General features: G+C 36.3%; 1 protein-coding gene across 1 annotated transcript in view; it reads right to left on the bottom strand.

Moving 5' to 3' along the window:
- Nucleotides 1-589: 589 nt before the first annotated feature.
- LOC111927275 (vesicular inhibitory amino acid transporter-like) overlaps nucleotides 590-23,727 on the bottom strand; it is a 28,824-nt gene continuing 5,686 nt past the window's right edge. The window contains exon 2 of the mRNA XM_023924125.2: nucleotides 590-3,629. Coding sequence (XP_023779893.2) covers nucleotides 2,478-3,629 — 1,152 coding nt within the window. The 3' untranslated portion in view covers nucleotides 590-2,477. The remainder of the gene's footprint in view (nucleotides 3,630-23,727) is intronic.

Consider the following 23,727-nt stretch of genomic DNA (forward strand, 5'->3'; position numbering starts at 1 on the left):
GATGTCTGGCCACGGCTTTAAAGCAAAGCTCATACATCTTCTGTGTCCCACAACAATGGCACACTTCAAAATTGCTGAGTGTTGGCTACAAAAATCTTGAACTATGCTTTCTCTTAATCTAGTGCTTTTTCTAAGTGACTTCTCAAGGCCTTGTACTTGGATGGCTTTTACTTTTGTGCATTTACAGTTACAACTGACTTGTTGCCCTTGCTACTTCCCTGATGTTAACAGAAGTTACATAAATGATTAAATAAGAACAGTAATAGAACATATTTTATAAAGCAGGAAACATTTATCCTCGTAGGAAAGATCTTATATAAGAGGGATCATGATTAAGTGGGGAACGACTGTCTTTGGCTTGGAAAGACAGGGCACTGACTCCTTGAAAAGGCTAAAAAGCTGAAAGTACAGCTAAAGCCAATTTTGAATCATAGTGATTAGCTAGGGAATTCCTAAAACTACCACAAAATTAGTTGCTTGTCTTGGTTTTCAAGCTTTCCCCAACAGCAAATGCACTGAGGCAATCCCAAGATTTTCCGAAGAGTTAGAGACAAAACACTTTAAATAAAAGTAGGAGATGGGAAAGAGATTTTTTTTTTTTTTGAGAGTTCCTAAGCAAAGTAACTGAAAAAATTTTTGCAAAACTCTTTGGACAACCTTCCTCTGTCCTCAGAAATTTATACAGGATAAACAGAACAAATGCTGTTCATATGTGTTTGTTTTTCTATGAAACTTCTCAATACAAAAAGTAATGAAATCCTTTGATTACTATCATCCAAGTAATAAAGTTTCTATGTTGTAGCAGTAACAATAAGCTTTCAACTCTTTCAATGACCAATGTATTTTTTTGGCATTTTACATAAAGATAAAAAGTCTCCTATTTGTTCCAGCACAAATTCTTATATCATTCAAACTGTTGTGGGTTTGAGTGCAGAATTTGACCCATCGCAGGAAGTAATAAGGTTCTGAGATACTAGTTATTTTCAGTTTTTTTGAAAATGTTATAGTAATGCAATTAATCTTTTTAAATAAACTTTTAAACATTATTACACATGACAGGTGTGCACTAACAGACAAGGAAGGAAGAGGGTGGCATACAAGGCTTTCCAGAAGTCCTCTCTTTAGCTGCATGTGTTTTGTCATTCAGCAAATCAGCCTTGAGAGGCAACTGTTGCTCATGCAGGACAGAAGTGTTAATGCTGAGAAACTGCATAGCAAAAATAGCTCAGTTAAGCAGATACTGCTGGGCTCTTTGTCACCCAGTCTTACACTGACGTTCAAAGACTTTCGGTATGACGCAGTACGAGGTTGTGTGAAATTGTTCATAACAAAAATGCACACTTCCTTCTTTGAAATAATTACTTTAATTATGTATTATAATAGAGATTTAGTACAATAAGATAATATGTATTCATTAGAGCACTCTGATTAGATTGCTTCTTGTCATAATGTTTTATCACTAACATGAAATACATTGCAATGCTGATCTTTTTATTAAGCCAATATCTTTTAAAGCTAAAGATCTACCAAATTGTACAGGAAGTTAATTGTGTGTCTGTTTATTGAACTTGATTTACTCCATTGAGCTTTTAATAGAAGCAGATAAAATACACAGATCAAAGAAATTTCTTGCAGGGAAAGTGAACTGCATGTTAATATTTCCATGCTACCAGCGAGACTTGTAGTAACCCAACCAATAGAGCAGCTGCATTGCAGAGATATGAATCTTAGGAGTTAGACTTGCAGAAAAGCTGCAGTCACTGGCTATAGCTTATTTCAGAAAAAATTCTCTTTTCCATGACTTTGAACTGTTAGAATGCCCCTTTTACTCTGACTGTATTCCTATTTGAAGTCATGATAAAAGCAGGCTTTCAAAGCTATTCTAAGCTGAGCTCTCTTTTTGCCTATTCATTTAAAAAACAAGTAGCAGAATTTGTCTTACATAAAAACCAAAATTCACTGATTTGTTCTGTTCACATGTTGAATTGCAGTCTGCCAATGAGGTGAAATAATATTTTATCCATTTTCAATAATAGATCTAATAATAGAATTCTGTGATTCTGTGATCTCTCTCACTCACATCCTGTAAGGTAGTTTTGATAGCTTTGAGACTGAACATTATGTAACCCTATGAAGAATTCTGGTTAAATTGGTGAAATCACTTGCAGTAGTAATTTCAGGATGCGCATGCCATGTATGACTAAAACCATGTAGGATTACTTACAATTATTTTCCTGTTAAACTATCTCCAACACTTTTCTTTTCAATATTTTAAAGAGGCCTAACTTTGTATTTTTTAGCTATGAATGCTATTTTCTGGTTTGTTTAGAGATACATCATTTTCCAGTTAAAGACTTGAATCTGAAAACATTTAAGCATATGCTTAATTCTACCTAGTGACAAAATCTCATATATACAGACAAATGGGTTAAATGCATTCATAAGATTTGCTCCTTATTTGTCTTTCAGGAAATCATTTACATGCCTCCAAATACTTCAAGCAGCCCTTTTATCGAGCAAACTATGCCTGCAAGGCTACAAAGGAAGCCCAAAATAAAAACAGAGATATCTGCACATTTCTCTAAGAAGGACAGTTTTTTCCATTTAAGTTTTAAATGGAAGAGAGAAGGAAGAAGAAAAGTCATAGCAGCACCTGTTACACTGCCTGACAAACCCATCAGCAGGGCAAAATGTGGTGTGAACATGGCCATCAACAGAGTTAACAAGAGAAATGAGCCTCTTACAGTCAGAGCAAGCAGTGGAGAACTGTAATTGGTATGGTTGTCTTTAGAAATACAAGAACACACAATTTCTGTGGCTGCAAAAAAGGGCAAAGGGTAAGAAAGAAGAGCCTTGGTTAAGAGACATAAATTCACTAGGGTTTCAAGAAATGATGGCAGGTTGTCAGTAATAACTTCCTTTGTCTTTTCACCCCAGGTCAAGAAAGCAGTAAGTGCAAAGGTTGTTTTCAAGATACAGGCAAAAAAGTGAGTCCAGTTTAGCATACACCTAAATTCCCCTGGGTTTTTCATATTACCTTCAAGTGTGGGAAGAAATATTTGTGAAGTGTAACTGAAAATGATCACCCCTACAGAAACCAAGAAGTTCTCAAACTCAAGCGAGAGTCCAAATTTTGTCCAGGACCATTGATGCATTTGTGTGACACAGTAAGTTATTACTACAAAGATGATAACAAAATGAACCAAAGAGCAAAGCTGGCTGAGTTTGGAAACAATTTTGAGAGTTCTGATAAATATACAAGGCAATAGAGTAACAAATGCAATTACAGACCAAGTTTTTTCTGTCACTGGTACGTATGGAAAACTGTGCGACAGCAAGTTCCCACTAACAACCAGATACAAAATACATGTCATTATCAGTTCCACCACTTGGGTCACATTGACAACTATGCCACCTAGACTGGGAGACAGCTTTTTGCAGCAGGCATTTGCAATATCTTCGTACGTGTCTCTCACTCTTACCAGTTGCCCATCTTCATTTTCTTCATACAAGCAAGCAATTAGAATTTTGCCTGTGTAACAGCATAATGCTGCAGCCAAGACAATAAGAAGTAGACCACTGTAACCACTGTGGAGGAGAGCATATGGCAATCCTAGGACGAATATTCCCTGAAGAGGAAAAAGAGAGAGAAAAGATAGCACAAAAACTCCCGGGCAAAATGTTTACAAGAAATTGCACCCCCAAACCCATCCTCCGCTGAACACTGCTTTCACCCACCTGCATGGTGTAGGTACTGCTCCATTCTGCTACATAAGTAACAACCATGAGAAATGTGTTTATTTATGATAAATGAAATTACCAGCAAAAGTAACTACTTCTATCAACACACATGTAATGATAAGCTGGGAAAATGAGAATGTGACTGAATGATAGAGTCAGCTTTCTAGTTAATATTTAATGCTGATGTGATTAGAAGCACATTTTAGAAGGTTCGTTGTTAGTTATTCAGTCAACATGCATATTAATGAAACAGGTTCAGTATCAGTAAAATTAAGCATCTCTAGCATCATCTGTACATGTTTAACTCCAATTTAAAATAGCAGTGTAGACAGATTCAGTAATGACAATTCTCTTCAGTCTAAAAGTTTTTAACAGACCTCTGGAGAGAAAATGGCATGAGAGTGGATCAGACTATGCTTGTGCTTCATCCTCAGCTCCTGTCCACCTCATGCAGCCTTTGCTCTTGTTAAGTTCACTGATAAAGTGATTTTTCTAACTACTAAGATTCTAGACTGTGCAAACTTATTTAGGTGTTTAAAAATGCATGCAAAAATTTTTTTCACTAAGCAGTTTTTGAAAAGAACATAATTTTACTTATATCTGGTAAAATAAAGAAGGAATTTTACTTTCACAGAACATTATGAGCACTTCTTTGTCTTTTTCCTTCTTTCTTCTCAGTAATCTAATCGGTCCCTTAAGGGACAGATTACACTTCTATGTGGTTTCATTTCCATCAGCACAAAACCAACAAAACCCTTGAAGAGTAGTTATTAATAAAAACATCCAATTTAAGAAAGATGTTTTTGTGTCATTTCTCTTTTCATGTTACAAACCTGAAATTAAGAATTGTGCATGAGTCAAACTGGTCAGGCATTTTTATTCATGGCAACTGAAGAAAGGTGAGGAGGAAACAAAACACAATTATGCAGAAATACAAGTAGTTCTGTAGAAATTTTTACTTCAACACTTCTTACTTCGCCCATGACATGATGAAATGTGAGTATGTTTGCTCATGTTTTTTATTCTGGCCTGACAGGAGTTGATTTGGATCACACCCCTAGATTCTATTTCTGAGCAAACCTGAGCAACTATATCTGCTCTGCAAAACCTATGAACACCGCAACAGAAACTACTCCCCACAGAAAGGGTGACCCACTCTTCTCTCACTTCCTGAGTGGGTAGTGCTGCTGCCCTTCCAAAGGGCAAACAGAGCCAAAGCAGAAGAGGTGAGCTTAATGGTATAAATCTTGATCTTAGACTTTACCATCCGCAATAATGATCACAAGGCCATGTGAGAAACCAGAGTTTCAGGTATGCTTCTGCCTTTGGTGTTTTCCATCAACTCCCTCAGGTTTTGTGTCTATCAGACAGTTTCTGTGAAGACAGTCTAGGAGCCCATCTCTGATGGAGCTCATTAAGAAGGCAGGTGCCTGTCTCAGCTTTGTAGGGCTTCTACCTAGCATCCCACTTCTAAGTGATTCAAGTACTCCCAAGCCTGATCCATAAGGAGGGCTCTGAAGACAGGCATTTTTTAAAACACAAAATAATCATCAACATATAAAAAGTATTCTTCTTCTCTTCTAGTCACAGAATTGGTGGGGGTTTTTGGGCAGATTGCGGGGTGAGCATCAATCACAAAAGAAAGAAGTCCTTAAATTAGAGCAGTGTTTTGTCTCTAAGCCAATGAGACAAACAGAGTACCTATTATATGAAAGAGCAGCATTGCCTAATGCACCAGGCTTCACTCTAGAAGCAGGTATATTCAGTTTTCAGTTGAATTAGAGCTGGAAGAATTAAATACATGCACTAATATATTTCAGTTAGAAAGGTCTATGCCTGTATGTGTAGAAACAGAAGTACCTCAGTTATTACTACTGAAATAATAATAAAGTCATTTACCAGATACATTTTTTGGTTGTTTTCCATTACTTCATTTACAGCATTGGTTTTTTTACAAGTCACAGATGCCGTTTCATTTAGGAGCTGGCACGTTCAACTACACAGCTTGTGGTACTTAGTCACCCAAATCTCTCCACTCAATGTCTCCATTCTAATACAGGTCTCATCACCCAATTACCTTGCAGTGTAATTAGCATTTCTTTTGTACATGAACTTCACATAACTGTTCAAAATTCTACCACTTTTGCCATCAAGCAGTCTGTTTTCTTAAAAAGATTAGATATCTGACTTCATCCAGGCTGCAGGTAGCACATATGTAACAGTAGTTTTTGATACGATGCCATTTTTAATTGCAGCTTTCACTGACTGGAAAGTTAGATAGCTGCCTAAAGAACTGAATTTGGTTTCTTCCCTATGAAAACAATCCTTGGAGAACATTTACGTAACAGATTGAGTTTAAAAGCATCACAAATAAACGAAGTCTATGAAAAAATCAGGAAGATGAAGCCACAGAGTCATCTTCCATATTAACATAAGAACAATGATGTTTTCTCAAATTCCTCGCAGTTTCTACCAAGCTTATCTCTTTTGTTCCATACTCACATTGTTATTATTTTGCTGTCTAATCTGAAGCTGGGAGTTCAAACGGTATCTGTTGACCCAAAGGGTCACTGTATAATTAAGCTGCAGGTAAGTGTTGGCACAGGCATTACCCACACAATGGCTTCTCCCCTGCTGAATTCACCCTGTTGAGGACAGCCAACCCCAGCCTAAACCAAAGCAGAAGACTTTGAGAGACGTTATCACAGCTGTTTACAGTCCTCCCCACAGGTGCCTGCTTTTCCTTGCTTAATTGTTAGTTTAATCAGAGCATAACATAATTCTGACCTCTAACATATCCTTGCTGTTGTTTATACTAAATAATTTAATTCAGTACCTAACACAGACCACAGAATGATAGAGGTGGGAGGTTTGGGTTGGTTTCTATTTTTTTTTTCATTTTGTGAGTTCAGACCTTATGAAACAAACCCATTTTTGTCTATATTTTTTTTTCCTTAAAATTATGTATCAGTGGTTGTTTAGGTTATCCTAAAGTTTTGAGTTTAGATTTTCTAAATTGAACATTTCCACAGAAACTCTAAGTTTTTCTTTCAGCTGATATCTTTGACATATTTTTTTTTTCCCCAGTTTGTAAACTTCAGCTCTCAATTATGAAAACAAATATTGTGGACATTGTTTTGCTGCTTTTGGGTATAGAGCATGGTTAGTAAAGAGAAATGAAAGAACACTGAACATACCAATTCAGTAACTATGTCTGTAGTGAAAGGACAGTACTTTTTCTGCCTTTTCAAGAACTCTTTTCTATTTAAAATAAAAATAGTAATAAAAAAATCCCACAAAATAACCAAAAATGTTATTGATTGTCACAAGAACTCAAAGAGCAAATGTAAGTTTTTCAGACTTGAAAACTAATTTTGCATCTGCTCTCCTGATCTTACCTTTCCAAATTGTTAGGACAATTTCCTGAACATTATAAAGTTTAAATAGTTTAGCTGAAAAAAGAGATATTTTTAATAAATTATTTTACTGTCAATGTAGTATAACAGGTACAGGCATCAGTCTGTATTCTCTGGCTTGCAGCTGCTCAGCAACTTTAGAGCATTGCTAAAAGTGACTTTTATGTTGAAAATTCCTTCTCCATAAAGAAATCCTTTCCTGGCTGTTGATGAAGGTGCCTTTTGTGCCCCTTTCATGAGAAATGAGTGCACAGAGAATGCAGATAGAGCATGGCAATATTTCGCTGATTCCTTGCTAGTGGAAAAGGGACTCAGGTAATTCTTGCACCATTTGTCATTGCACATTTTGTCCAGCCTGGTCCCAGCACTTGCATTTATTGAATCTTCTGATCCTGTGTTCTCATGTCCAAATTATGGCACAGACAGTCTTAGCTGTGAGGCATCAGTTAAAAATGAGCAGCAAAAGCAACTGTTCCCTAAATTGCCTCATAACTCTTAGTTTCAGCATTCTGTCTGGGATGTATTCTGGTCTGAGTGGTTTTATTTCCAGCTGCTCCAGAGCAAAGTCAAATGTGTTAGCTCTTAATATGCTCATTTAAGGTGATCTGTTTATGGAATAGAATATCACTGGGGAAAAGCACTCGCACATCTGGGGACAGAGGAGGTGGCCTTTTTGAAACAGTCCTTTGCCATGGAGCATCTTGAGTGGTTGTGTTATTTACCATCCCTCCACCCACCCTGGCTGGGAAGAGAGCCCAAACTTGCCCAGGAGGCTGCATCTTCCCTTGTGTCCCAAGACAAGTTTGCAAGACTTGGGTATTTTCACCCTAAGCTGAGCATGGCAGTGCTCTTTGTCAATCAGTGTGTCTGGGTGGAGGTCCTTGCCAAACACCCAGAGCAGGCTTAGCTGTAGGCAGCTGGGCCAATGCAGGAGAAAGGACTGAGGGCTCAGCTGGTGACCAGCCTTTGAAGAAATAGCAAGGAGAAGAGAAGAAAGGGCATGAAAGAAAAGGTCAGAATCAGCTAGACACTCTTTGTCTTGTCAGAATACCCCCAAGCAGAAGCATCCAGGCATGACAGGTGTCACTAGAAATCACCAATCCACTTACAATTGATTTTGCAAAAAAAACAAGGAGAACAGGAATTCCAAGTTACAACTGCACATGAAAACACTTTGCTGATGGTTTGACTAGAATGTTTGAACTATAGGTGTGTGTTTTCCAAACCAGCAAGGCTGGCTGCTCATTTAAAAATAACTGACATCTGGACCAGTGCTGAATGAAAAAAATGAGCTTTCTGCTATTTTTAGAGAAGTATGATATTATGTTATATCATACTCCTTTACCTCAGGGCAAGTGCCTCCCCAAGGAATAAAATGTGTTTAAAAAATTGAAAAGTGAGCATGGACAGGCACCCAGAGAAAAATATAAAAATTCCTTAATATTCAGTTTTAAAGCTTTTAGACCTAAGTTTCACAAGTTGTTTTAACATGATATCTGACATTTTGAAAAAACAAAGCAAATTGAAAGGTAATTAAAAAGTAAAGAAGATCAGATTATGGTCAGAGTTGAGGCACGCCAAAAGACAATTAAATTAAATGTAGCAAAAAACAATGTTAGAAAAAAAAATAGGGAAAATTATTTTACCTTAAGACTTAATCATATGGAAAAATAAACTAAGAAATGAAGAAGAATTTAACTGAAAATGATTCCATTAGGACAATTCTCCTATATGCAGAATACATGCTGATACGTTAGACTGCCAAATTAGCTCAGATTGCCTTTCTCACCATCTGTAGTTACTTCATTGGAATGGTTCATTTGAGTCTGACTATTTTCCCCAATTATGCATTTGATTCCTTACAGGAACATGGGTTAGAGATAGAAACTATACCAGAAAGTGTCCTACCTGAATCTTTTTGGAAGAGCAGGAAGATAAATTCCAGCTCCCTGCTTCTCAGTACAATTCCACAGAATATTTAATTATGTTATTTAACTTTGCTGCTATGTAAAATAAAAAAAAAATTCCCAAACAGATGCAAGCCTTGGTTGCTGGTTTGGTTGCTTGATTTTGAAATTTATACAGACATGGAATTTGATTAGTAATAAATCAAAAAAAATAGCAAATCCCTTAATTTCATTCCATGATAAGGAAGTTACTTTGCTTATTGACCTCCATGGTCCTCTTCTTTCTCAGCCATCACCGTGATCATCAGTGATTTTGTATCTTCTTCCAAACCACTGTTGACTACATTGAATCATACTGGACCAGATGCTGATTATTCCCCCAGGTAGCCTAAACACTATTAGAAACTCATTCCTTTGACAATACATACACATTGACAATTGCTTTTTCAGAACTTGTCACTTAGGCAATTGTTAATCCATTTAAGATGTACTCTGTGGTTGCACTAATTTTTAAATCAGCATGTTGTGTATTAATGTGTCAAAATCCCTTTTTAAAGTGTAAATATATTATTTATCTTTCATTGCCTAAATTACAATGTCATAAAAGAATTATTTGAAGTGTGTTTAATAAGGACTGTAAGAACTCTTTCTACAGAAACATAATGATTGACGCTAATTGTATTTCTAGCTTTTTATTCTCTCTCAATTAAAACCTATAGTAACAATTACAATCTTTTTCTCAGCATTGTTGTCAAGTTTCACTAGTCAGGATTTCTCTAGTTTTTAAAATATTGGGATGATAACCACAATCTCCTGAAAATTCCACATGTAGTAGCAATTGAGTAGGAATATTACATGGTCAGATGTGTCTTTTGTTATGTCTCCCAAGTGAAAACTTGGTGGGAATTCTGCCTTCAAAATTCTATTGAGATACATTGTAAAATCCATTTTAAATGTGGTTATCTTATAGTTAATTGTCCAAATCTAAGCTTGAAAAAATCAGACACATAAATTTAAAATTCACACCTATCTTAAGATAGGTAATTGGCAGAACTGAGATGAATTTCCTTTCAGAGATGTCCATGCTGAGGATGAAGTGTACACACACAGTATAGAAACTCTGATACATTACTTTTTAATGTCTTATGCAAAATAGCGTAATGCCTATCCTGAAAAATTTCAAAATACCACACTCTTCTCCTGTTCTATGACTATGTCTCTCCAGGAACTACAAATGAACAGCTGTTGATGAAAAATCTATTGTTCAGAATTAAGAAGATTCTTAGAATCTCCATCTACTAATGTAGGAAATCACTGTTGGAAAATTCAGTGGGAGATCTCAGAGAAGATGAAGGTGATCTCACATTAGAAAATAACTAAGTTAATTTTTCCCATTCATACATCCATACATGTTCTGCTGTCTGTGTCTCAGTGGCTTGGCCAGGATCAATGTGTGCACCAAGGGGGACAACAGATGCCATCAGTCCAGTGCTCACTATGTCTCTGGTGTTCATTTTGGACAGTGATACCAAACAGATTTTTTTTTTCTTTTATACTCTTCTGGAACAGATGCATTTTTAGATATTTTGCCTCATTATTTTGTCTCATCCCTCTTAAATAGTAGGCAAAATTCCTGACTTTTAACAGAAGTGTTGTTTATCTTATCTGCATGTTTTATAAATACTATGTTCACTTGGTTCCCTTAACACTTATCTATAGGTGGGTTTTTCTACCTCTCCTTTTAAATGAAATCACTTCTATGCTGCTCCCTAGCAGTTAACACATACCTTCCCTTTTAACTTGGTTCTGCTGTTATTGCTGGTACTTTCAGACAAACATACATAGTCAAAGAGATGGACACACACTTCCATTTATATTTCATTTTTGCCATGATTAGTATCTCTGTTTCAAATTTTTACACTTAACTTAGACTCTTTTTTTCCCAGTTTCTAAAAATTGTTTTCTTATTGTTCTGATTACTGGGAGATGCATTATTTCCTCTCTACATTACTGTTAGTAGTATATAATTATTACTCTCACCTTTAATTTCTCACTTTTGCTATGCATATATTTAAAAAAAATAAATTAATACATCCACTTCACTCCCGAAGTAAGAGGGGTATTAACACACTGGTTTAATATTTCTTAATTATGAGGTGTGGCTTCTGGACATCTCACAAATTCTTATTAAACAACTTTAAAGTTCCTTTCCCAATGGGTTGTCTGTATTTATTCTTCCTAGTCAACTATCTCTCACAATTTTCTCCAGGTTTGAAACATTCACTTTTGAAGTATCAACTAGATATATTACTGTCCTCTGTTTTCCCATAATTAATGTAATTAGATCCTCCAATTTGTTCCTCTTTATCCAATTTAATGAGGCCCAAAAGAGAATCATCTTATGCTAGGTTCAATACCTTTTGTGTTAGATAATTATCATCTATAATTCTTAGAAACTTCAATGATCTTTTACTACATACTGCATATAATGTCTACTATAGGTTTTTAAAACTGAAGTCACCAAGAACAGTATAATTTTTCTTTCCAGACAATAGCTCTAATACAGATAATCATCTCTCTGACACAGAGAGATGTTTCTTTTGCCTGCTCTTTTTAGGTAAATATGCTTTATATAATTATTTTTAAATTCTGGCTGCACAGATCATACCACCATGTATTTGCAATATCAGTTATATCCCATTACTTTTCAGCAGTAAGAATTTCCATTTCCCTGACTGTCTACCCAAAGTCCTGGCACTGCTCTACAGATGTCAGGAAAAGAATTCATCTACTTTCCCTCTCGTTACACAGTTTGTTCACAGCTCAGCTGAGTTAGAATTCAAAAATACTATGAGCTGTTCTGTGGAAAACTTCAAATATTGTCTATGGCCTGTCTGACCTTAGCAACAGATCCATCTCCTCTAATGTCAGTGAAAAATCTTCCTTTAACTTTGGGGATGGTTGAATTAGACCTCAGAAATCTTGTTTTTCCTAATTTTTCTTCTTTCTCATTGCCAGTGCCAGCCCATTTCAGCTGCAGAGAGGACTCTGACTAAGGTGTTTATTCTGTGATTAATGCCTTCAATTGCCTTATATACTGACAGAAACTTTGGAAGTGCTTACCTGTCAATCCTTCAGGTACCATAAGTAGATGATAAGGCAGATTTAGACTGCTCAGAAGATACTGTGATAAGGTAAGCAGGTAAAGAATCTGCATGGTCTGCACAGCAAAATGCATGCATCCATTTGACTGACAGAAGCCACTGATTTTTTTTCTCTTTTTAGTGGACATATTAGTCTTAAGAATCTCCAAAAGATAAGAAAAGTGAACAGAGGAAAGAAAATGACTGGGAAAATAAGGGGGAAAAAAATTGCTGCTATTACATATGACAGTTTCTCCCATAGGCTTTGCTATTGGTTTAACTATTTGTTCCAAAATTGAAGTATGCTTGATGCTTAATTTCTCAGGGTTTGATGAAAAATGTTAATTTGCATAAATCCAGAACTCTCTGCAAGAAGGGACTGAATCACAAAAAGAAAATCTCCGAAGCAAACTGCCTTTTAAGAAAACATTATTTTGCTTGTTCCCAAAGAAGAAGGATTTAATAAAAAAAGACAAAAAAAAAAAAAAAGAGGGTTCTTATTATGTGTTATGTATCAAAGAGGAAAAAAGAGATGAAAAAAGTAAGGCAGCTAAAACTAAAATAAACATTATTCTGAAAGTCAGTTGTGGTGAGCAACATGGACTCCCTGGTTGCTACTTATTTCTCTCATTATAGACCAGGATTTCACCTGAAGGCAGGCAAGCGATCCAAACAACCAGTGAGTTCCGTGAACATGTGGCCAAAAGAGCTCGAGGGGAAGCAGAGGGGGGCTTTGGGAGACTACGAGCAAAGCAAAGCAGTGGGGAGTCAAATAACTTTATTTGAGTGTTCACTGACATAACAAAAGGAAGAATTAAAGTGCATGGAAAGTTCAAACTCAGGCTGTGAGAAAGTATTTGGCTCATTAGGAGTTTTCTTGAATTCTGCCTGGATGGGACAAGCCACAGTTCCCATCACTTTTAACAAGCAATGTTGAAGAGGAAATGGAAGAAAACAACTCCATTCTACAAAGAACTTTGCATTGGAAAAAACCTTATTCACCTCTGAGAGTTGAAAGGAAAGCCAGGTTACATCTACTAGAAGTTGAGTTATATTTTCTGAACAGTGGCATAGGATTTGTTGCGAATAAAAAGTGACTGAATCCTCCCCTGGCTCATATTATCCTGTTCTTTCCTCAGCACAGACATAACCACCAAATTTAGGTGGATTCTTACTCAAGCTATAATGACTTCTAGAATTCAGTATATAAAGGGGAAATTTGTCTTACAGCACAGCCTGGGGAGAATATAGTTAATAGCCTGAATGAAAGACAGGAACAGTGGTATATGATTATGTTTGGTCTCCAGGAATCACTAAAATGATACTCAGTATCATACTGTATTCCTCTGGAATATGTGAGAAAAAAATGCTGGTTTACCATTAGGCTGGGTATAGACAACAAATTTCTACTGCTTTTCCTCTTTTAACCTCACTTAAACTTCAGTGGCACCCCAAAGGCTTCTACCTTTAGGGTAAAACAAGCAGCAACTGATTTTACTGCTTGATAATTGATCATGCACAGATACAGATAAAGTTGAGTTTGCAAATGAATCCACATAATGGAGGGGTCTCTGTCCTACAATGACATAATTCCTAATGTATAACAAAGTAGAATAGTTCCTCTAATTTCAAGTAGATTAGATAAACATTCCGAAACATGTATAATTAATAAAAAAGAATAAAAATAAAGGTCAGAAAGAAATACGAGTGGGGTTTATGTCATGCTGTGAGTAATCATCAAAAAAGCAATGTTAGGTAATTTTTTAAAAAAAAATTAATATGGTAATAGATTGTGAAAACAGGTATATGGCATATAAAATACACATTGAAAACATCTTTTTAAGGTTTCTAGATGTAAAATACTTGAAGTATCACTACTTGCAGAGGTATTTTACATTCTGTTGTACAGACTGTGATAGAGGTCCTTGACCTCTACTGACCCATGAAGAAAAGGAATGGAGCTGCAAAATAACTAATATTCCTTTTCTGTGTTGTCTGTTTCATTTTGTTCTATCTTCCTTTTTTTGTTTTGTTTTTTTTTGTAATTTTTTTAGTCTGTAGTTGCACTGGAAAGACAAAAGCTGAGGGAACAAACTGGGAACCTTGATCATTTTTGACCCCTGATGAGGACCTCAGGTTTATTCTTAACTTTTATATACAAAAGTTATCTGTATGGAATGAAATAAAAACACTCCTTTCATTATTAAAACATAGTTAGCTAAGCATTTGCTGTAAAAGTTTATACATAAAAAAAGAGTTTTGTGTTTTTTCCTTAACTCAAGTCATTCTGATAGCACAGAGAAAACTTCTCAGCTCTATTGGATCACTCCTTCGTTCATACTTTGGTGTTGAGATTTGTAATGATTTCATATTTGAGAAACTGATTTCAAGGCTACATACATACTGTGCCTTTCTCCTAAGTAACATTAATTTCTTACATTAAAATTTTTAGCAAAACCAAAATTTATTCACAAGGTGGAATTAATGAATTTTAGGTGAAAACTCTGTGACAGTAATTGAAGTTACTAAAGGGACTACTTTATTGTCTTTGGTACCCAAGAAAATTACCACTTCTTAGCATCTATTAATTGTCTATTAATTGTCTTTTAATTTATTAACTTCTGTCTAAAACAGATGTTCAATGAATGAGCACACACAGTAGCAGAAGGGACATGACAAATCTGCCTTGCTTTGATGCACTCTTACTAGGAGCAGGATTCCTAACTTTCCCTTCTTAAACATTGCAAAAAGTTAACTAATCACAGAATCACAGAATATCTGAGTTGGAAAGGGTCTGGTGACTCCAGAAAGGATGGATAGAAATAAGGATCACCAGGTGACTCTTTGTTCCCACAGTGTAGGGCACTTGTTTTAGGTTTGGGAATCTCCATCAGAGATACCCATGTGACTCTGTCATCTGTAGAGTCAGGTGAATTCCTTTACAAAGGCCATGAGATGGTGGCATGTCCTGGAAGAGCAAAGGAAGAGCAAGAAGCTGGATAATTTGGTAACAAGACTGAACCAGGGGAGGCAGGAAGAGGGCAAAAAATTATGTAAAGTGCAGAACATTATGTAAAGTGCAGAACATTAGAAAGAACATAAGGCTGTGAACCACATGAGGTAAAAACAAGGAGTAGGAGAATATGATGGGCAAGGGCAAGTGAGGAAAAATTACTGGATATGAAAAATACCTAACTCTAAGCATATGGCAGGAATAAGGAGAAAACTAGAAGGAAAGTATGCATTATGCAGCTTTGTGATTAGGAAAGGAGATCTTCAGGGGTGGAATGGCAGCTCCTCACAATTTAGGAGACAGTAAAAAATCTCTGAAATCCCATCCAAGGAGCAGAGGGAAGCCTACAATTTTGTACAGGTATTTTATTTTTAGCCTGAGATGACAACAACAAAAAAATATAAAAGGAAGAGCTCTGCCTGAGAGCAGTTGGTTTTCCAGCCAAAGTGAAAGAAATCAGCAGGCAAGTAAAGGCAACAAGGGCAGGAGTGGAGAACTCATTTTAAACTCCAGATTCCAATTAAATCTTAGAACGAGATTTTCAAGTCCCTCAAGGGAAGGTGGCTGAGGAGATGTCATTTGGAGTTGCAGAAATCATGCAGACAATGAGACAAGAAAACGGGTTCAAAATGTAGTGAGACAGAATAAACTTCAGTGCCAGCTTCTAGAGAGACAGTAAAATGAGAGCAATAGCATGCATTATAACAGGAAAAAAAAAATAGATAACTTCTTATAAACAAAAGAAATAATTCCCTATAAATATAAGATATATTGAGTCTATATTTCATATAATTCTTATTCTCAATCCACATTTTTTCAAGCTTCAGTAGAACTATTCACAATTTCTGAAATATTCTGAAATATATAGTCTGAAATAATTAAATTAGAATGGTTTTAAAACTGAAAAGAAAAAAGTTCTCTGCTTATCAGGGAGGAACTAGCCTGAATCAAACATGATTCTGGAGGAGAAAACAGACACAGAAACCATCATGAGTAGAAATATCCATGCAGAGTAAAAAAAAAAAGGCCTGAAATGGCCATTGGTACTAGTAACATGAAACAACAAAAAAAATGTTTGTTTTAGAGACTACAAAATATGATCTGCTGGTGCTTATTTGTGTCAGTTCAAGAAATGGACTGAGATAAACTGAAATGGATAGCAATCTGTGTGTATGAGCTGAAGTGAGTGTTTCCTCACTTTGACTCATATGTTTACATTTTTGGGAAGTAAATATTAAATTTCATCTTTTTGTTAGCTATTTAGTAACTAAGCATTGTACATATGGCAAAACTAGTGCCACTGGCCAAGAATACAGAGAAACATTGCCTTCCAAGAAACATGGTGTATGTGGGGAGAAGAGGAAGAAGACATACAAATAGAAGACAATTTATTTCATTAAGCTTTGGGGGTAAAATGTTTTATACAGCTTACTGTGCTAAAACTAGGTTACAATATATCATATTCAATACTCTGTATAATCTGTGTTTAGGGCTTTTTATTTTCTCAAATAGCTCCATTTGCTCATTCAGACAGAGTTTGTACCATTTCAGTGAATCTACTGCTGTCAGGAATTATATACACTGAAGTAAACTGTAGATTAACCATCTATGGATTGTGTGGAAGATGCTTTACCAAGTGGAAAGTCTGCTAGAGAAACATCACTACTTCTGATTCTACCAGCACATTATAATAATTCCTATGTCCTTTACTTTCAGCATTAAATTCTTATATGCACTTGCAAGTGCTGAGCTAGTAAATTTTTATTCCTTGATGAACCCTAGAGCTCACTCTTTTGCTTCATAAAAAAATGAGTTCCCTTCTGCAAATTTGCTAATGGAAGAGAAGGAAGTTTAGAAAAAACAGGAAAGGAATACCATATGACAAAATACTTTACTTTCTGCTGCCTGTCACTCTGTTCTTACTGTCTTGGGAGGAATGTTATACTGGGAGGAGTTATATGACTCAGTATGTTTTATTAAAGCAAATTTTCTGAGGTTGCATACCTCATAAGTTTAAAAATAGGGGCAGAAAGAGCATTTTTAAGAAGAATGTTTTCCAGTAGTGATAGATGGTCAATGGCACACGCTATACAGAGGAACAAGTACACAAAATATCTCAGCCACAGAAAGCTGGTGAATAATTATAAGAGGTAATTTAGGCTTTGCTTTGAAAGTTAACTGTCAAATGTAACATCACAACAATGAACTAGCCAAATATAACAGATACAGAAATTCAGAGTTGCCTAATAACAGTGTATTTAAATACCATGTGACCTGCCATGAATTTAAAAAAGAAAAAGGAGAAATTACACCATCTGTTTCAATTCAGCTTGTTAAAAATGCTCTCAGGGATTGATGACACCAAAAAGTATGGTAGATTAATTTGATTTTAGTATAGTGGCAAATTACATCAACTATTCCCTTCACCTGAGGGAGCTAGAGATCCTTGTTGTGCAACAAGTCGTGGCACATTAGATTCTCCCATGGAATAAAGGGATCCTTGCATTCAAGCAGCTGACAGTTACTCGATCCTTTGTTTTTGGTAATCTTTATTGTTTCAAAAAGTATAATTTTCATGATGTCACTATCCATTTATCTTTGATATCACATTTCTGTAATTTTCTTTCTTGCCCATCTGGATTTTTAAGATGGAATGCCAGTTTTTATGGCTGAGTTTTCTAAAGGTACTCTTATCACATCCTTGTGCTGATTTATCTTATGCTCAGTCCCTACAATAAGTCTCAATAGCTAGGAGAATCAATTCCTTATAGAGAAAAAAGAGGAAACTGAATCAAATGTCAAGCTGATTTATCACAGGCTACATTTAAACAATCATTATTTTGTAAAGTGTTTCTGTAAAATAGGAAACATTTTGAGACTCTTTTAAAGTAGTTTTCATTATTGGAGCACCTGGAAGTCCTTGAATGTAATCCCATTGCGAAAAGCAATGTGCAAACAAAGCACAAAAAGATGGTCTCTTCTCCTAAGTATTTAAAATACAGGGGTAAGATAACAAGAAACAAATTGTCCTAGGGTGACTTTATGATGCTTCTTTCCCCAGTCATCTGTTCTGTTTATGCTGGATATTAAGTTCTGCACCTTTAAGACTGGTTCTGAGAGCGAATGGGAGGAGGAGAAGAGCAGAGTTTATTTGCAGAAGCTGCACTTGTTCCCCTGCATTCCTGCTCCTGGACTGTGCTGTCTGCAGCATGGACAGTGGGACAGAGCTCTCCTTTGCTGTTTGTTATGTTTTAGCTAGCTGAGGCAGAGAATTTCCCCAGACTGTGGCTTTTCTTTTTATTGGAACTGATCAGCCCTGCTCTGGACTGAAAACCCAGAGCACTGGGAGCTCACGCCTGTAGCCCACCAGGGCCTGAGAAGCTGAGAAGCATTCCAGTGCCAGAGGGAGTGATAAGAGATTGGGTGAGCTGAGCTACACCCCATGACAAGGACTTTCTGAACTTGCATCTCTTTAGAACAACAAGAGGTTTTATTGTTTAATATTATTCATTTTTTATGCTTGTGAATACTTTGCTTTTTAAATAAACCAGTTTTTTCCACTTTTCTCCAAGGAAACCTTTTCCTGAACCAGTTGGGGGAGGGGCCACTTGAATCTGCTTTCTAGAGGGACCCCTTTGGAAGATTGCTTCCAAATTTGCCCTAAGCCAGGACACAAATACAGAGAGGGAAGTTGAGGAAACCTTGAGTCAATACCAGATACTGTGAGTCAAGAGAGTAAATGGTGGCTTCATTGTAGCTTATAACTGTGCAACTTTCATCAAAAGGGCATTTCTAAGAGTATCAGAGGAATTGCTTCATATAAGTTCAGAGGAACACTTGTTTAAGTATTTACCAAATTGAAAATGGTAATTGTAACTGGAAGAAGCGAGATCAAAGTCAATGGATGCAGGAAGAAAAATGGTAGGTTATTATAGAAAATATGATCAGCTTAGATTTGATTTGACGGTTGAAGAGTGTCTTGCAAGAGCTAGTGGTTTCATGAGTAATGGAACTGCATCATCTTTCCAGGTGGGTATGCATGGAGTGAGCTTGGAAAGATTAAGGAAAAGTGCGTTACTGTGACCCAGATGGGCTCAGATCAGTTTTAGTCTCGTGGATTGGGAAACCAGACTATGTGCTAGTGTGGTTTTACTGTAAAAATAAGCAGGATATGGATGTAATCTGAGTGTGAGGATGTAAAAAGAGGTCTGAAAGATGATGCCAGATGATAGGCCTTCATGATAGCAAGGACAAGGACTTACACAGGCAGTGAAGGAATTCTGATGTGGGCAGACACTGGACAGAAGACAAGGAGCTCTGTTCAGCGGCTTGACCACTGGAAAGACAGCCAAGTATTTTATGTATGCAGCAGCAGAATCTAAATAAGATGTGAACTTGAACTGGCCCAGGAAAACACACTCTGTTTCAGTCCCACATTCCCACAGGTGGGGAAAGATGTGGTGTCTATCAGCTGTGTCTGTAGAGCCCCAAGAGCCTGAGTCTGGTGCAAGCAATGACCTGAGGGAGGAATGCTTGAGGCAGGCATTCGGGAGAGGCTGCTAGCATTAGCTGTGTGCCCTGTTAGGGACAGCAACACAGAGAAGGGGAAGCTGGTTGTGACCCTATGTACTAATTCATGTAAGACCTTTCCTTATAAAAAATTGTTTCAGTGAAAAGTAAAAAGAATGGTGTAGAGTGTGTGTGTGTGTGTGCGCTCTTCAAAGTTATCTGTGCACCAATGCAAAGCATTTTTTAGGCATTAACACCACCAGAGCAGGCCATCTCCAGGGTGCTCTGAAGGCCCCCTAATGATGAAATGAAAACAAAACTCCTAGGACCAGGAGGCACAATGTTCAGGTTTCTGAGGTACTTATATGTACCATTTATTCCATATGTCTTATGGATGAAATGGAAATGAACACACCCTTTTTGCAAATATGTGTAAATCCTACTCTGTCACTTGACAGACTGTGTATTAAGCTCTAGCAACACCACTTATAGTAGTCGGCCTTTGAATAATGGCAGGATTTGAAGCTCTTGGATGGAGAACTACTTAAGCTGAGTGAGATATAAAATAGTTCAAATACTGACAGACTCCTCCAGTGCATCCAGCCAAGGAATTCTGCCAGTGTTGGAGGCAGGACCTTGCACTGTGCCTTGCAGGCACTGGAGCAAGGTGTTGGACCCAAGGATGGGTCCTTATGGCTCCCTTTCATCTCAGGATCTCTGTTATTCTATGACTCTATGTCCTCACTCTGGACATCTGTTGGCAAGCTGAATTTGGCAGCCTGCTAAAGCAACTTGCAAATTCCAATTGATGTAAAAGTTCATGTTATTACTTGTTGGAAAGTACCACTATAAGGAGAAGACTTGAGCTGGTCTCTCCCAGGTTATTTACCACACTACTGTATGCTTACTTGCAAGCTCTTTTGTCCTTTTACATGCACACAATTTCTATTAACAGCTGCTTCATGTAGGAGCACTCACATCTATAAAATAGCTGTTCTAGAAGATTAATAGTCATAGATTTTCCAGATTAAACAATTTTCAAGTTTAGATGACAACTGAACAGTCAACAAGAAATCCTCACTTACAAGAAATAGCCACTTGCAAATTCTCCAGCACTTACTTTGTCAGACTGCCGCAAACTGAACATCAACCCCAGGTAAGTATACCATGTATTGAAGTGACTTAACTGCTGTTAGGAGTAAACTGAAGATAATGTGGTAGCTTTGAAATGTAGATGTTGAAATATACAGACTTCAAAAGTACAAAGCAAGAAGAGTTTCTGCTAAAGTTGTTGGAAATTATGATAATTGAAATTGCTAAAAATCAGGTGTCAAATAAATACTTTCTTGAAATGTAAGGTTGTAATTTGAGATTCTGAATAGAATTATTCATTATTCATTTCTTTAAGCCTAGCAGTGCTTCTGGCTACTGTTATCAAAATAATGAAACATTACACAGGTATGTCTGTAAAACTCAGGTAAAAACCTGTTAAAGATATAAAATAAGATATTGGTTATGAATAAACATTTTAAAATATATCTGTCGAACACTCAGCGGAATCAAGATATTCAGATTTAAGGCTGAGGTTGCATATTAAATTCCATGTTTTTTTTAAGTATTATATTTCAGAATGTTTCCTTCTCATCTCATATGAGATAAAAGTCATATATGCTAATTAGCTTAAAGTAGATCAATATAATAAATTATATAATAAAATATATCTGTCATAACCAAAATACTGAGAGTATTAGAATCATTTATGAAGGAGACACAGAGAGAGACACCTCCTGTAACTCTCTTGTGACTCATCTGTTAAGAAACGCAATTTTGAACACATGCTTCACATAAGCATGATCTAAGGACTGCTTTAACTTCTAAAGACATTTTAATATGTCATTTAAACATCTAGAAAGCTTAAAGAATTGCACCACTTTGTTCTGTTGCTCGTGGTACCCATGTACTTGTTTCTATGCCTCAAGAGCATGTATAGTATGGTGCTTTCTGAACCAGTAGTCCATATGTTGGGATATCTGCATGTCCAAGGAATAATTTTGTGGACTAGTTATGTTATATCACAGTTTCTACTTGACGTAAAATCTGATATGGAGGGGCTTAGGAAAACTGATCTGACACTCCTAACGTTTTCATAATAGCTACAGTTGTCTATGCTGATGTAAATCCACTCAACGCTCCCTCCCTCACACCTGATCATTGCCCAAATAATGTGACAAATGACACAAAAGTCAAAAGCTACAAAACAGCAACTTCTATCCCATGAGAATTATCCAAATATTTATTCCTGGAACAGTTTTCAATGAGCCACCTCTCTATGTTTAGGAAGTTTGTCTTCATAACCTTTTTTTAGTGTTTGCAGCTGACCAAGGAAAAAGCAGACTGATGAAGTGCATTGTCTAATGAGATTTATGGGAATGGCAGTTAGTTAACTCAAAAACCAGCCTGATGCACTGTGCTTACATGTCAAATAAAGAGATTTCTCTGAATTAGATGTTATTTCTTTGTTGCAGGATAACACATTTTTGATAAAGAGCTTTTGTGATAAGAAATAGGGTTGGGAATAGAGAAGATATATATCCTGAATGCAGCCTTCTCTGTACTATATGAGTATGTGCACAAAAGAAGCCTACCACAGGGTCTGAGCTGAAATAAAATGTTATAAAAAGTAGTGATGTATATCTGGAATCTTTTTTTCCCCTCAAGAGAAAATCAGAAGGGAAAACCAGGGCACAAACATTAGTTACAGAGTCTTCTCCCCTAAAATATATATTTTATCAATTGCATTGCATAATGGTGACATTATGTTATAGAAAAAACAGATCTGAATTTAGATGGCTCTCACCAGGCTATTTTGGGGTCTGCAGGTCTGGCTATAGGGGTTTGTGGTTGCAAGCCTTGGAAAAAGAAATTTTCCAGTACTGACAGTACATTTCAGCAAAAATCATTCTCACTATTTGGAATTTTTATGTGCACCACAGTTGCCTTAGTATCTTGGAATTTTACTTTGTGCTGTCATTTTTTGATGTTTCATTTGGAAACTTGAATTACTTTCTGGTGCTAGTTTAGATATCAGCATTGGGCATCTTCCTTCAATTCTCAGTACCTCATCTTGATATGAAATGCAGAAGTTAGTTTCTCTCAGATGTCTACAATTTAGTTCAGAGTTCAACTTTAGCTTAAATGCATATGTCTTCACCTTCAATATATAATGTATAATTCAAGGAAGTTACTGCTTTGTGCTCAAGAAAAGATTGGCCCTTGTTCTCACGTCTGGAAAATAAATACTTAAGATCAAGTGCTGCAGTTAAATCCAAGTGGCTATTTATCTAAACATGACTAAATTATTTAAGGTTCAGGATGAGAGGATTTATATTGTTATACATCTAATGGCCTGCTTTCTAAGCACACAAGCATGTACATATTTATATTCAAGAAATGCTTAAATTTTGTGTCAGTAAAGCTTCATGTGAGGGATGAAGCTTAGACACCACTCAGATGTTTGCCTTTATATCTTTAGAGGCATATCTGTTAATTCTGTTCCGCAGCATCAGTGTGTTTTCCAGTTAAGTATTTAGGAGTTACCTAAGTTAAAATGAGCTGAATTAGAACCCAGAACATACAGAAGTATGGTTATTAAGGCATACAGTGAAAGATATATGGATATTCAGGATTTGAAATTATGATATTGAAGTCTTGAGTGTTTTCTAAGCTAATGTATAATATACAGAATAGAACTACAATGAGAATAGCTACGATTACTACTGCAATAACTGGTAATTTATTATTGACACATTGAAAAATAATGATTAATTATGCTAATTGAAGTATTGTTATTCTTAGAAGCATTCAAAGTAGTCAAGCACCCTATTGTGTTTCTCTGATCATGGAACAAGAAAATTTCGCCTGCTGCATGTATTTCTAATCTTTGTACAACTTAAATTTTGCAAAAGGAAGGATAGGAATGTAGGTAACATTAGGTATAA

The sequence above is a fragment of the Cyanistes caeruleus genome, chromosome 2 (assembly GCF_971803275.1).
Source record: "Cyanistes caeruleus chromosome 2, bCyaCae1.hap1.1, whole genome shotgun sequence".
Lineage (NCBI taxonomy): Eukaryota > Metazoa > Chordata > Aves > Passeriformes > Paridae > Cyanistes > Cyanistes caeruleus.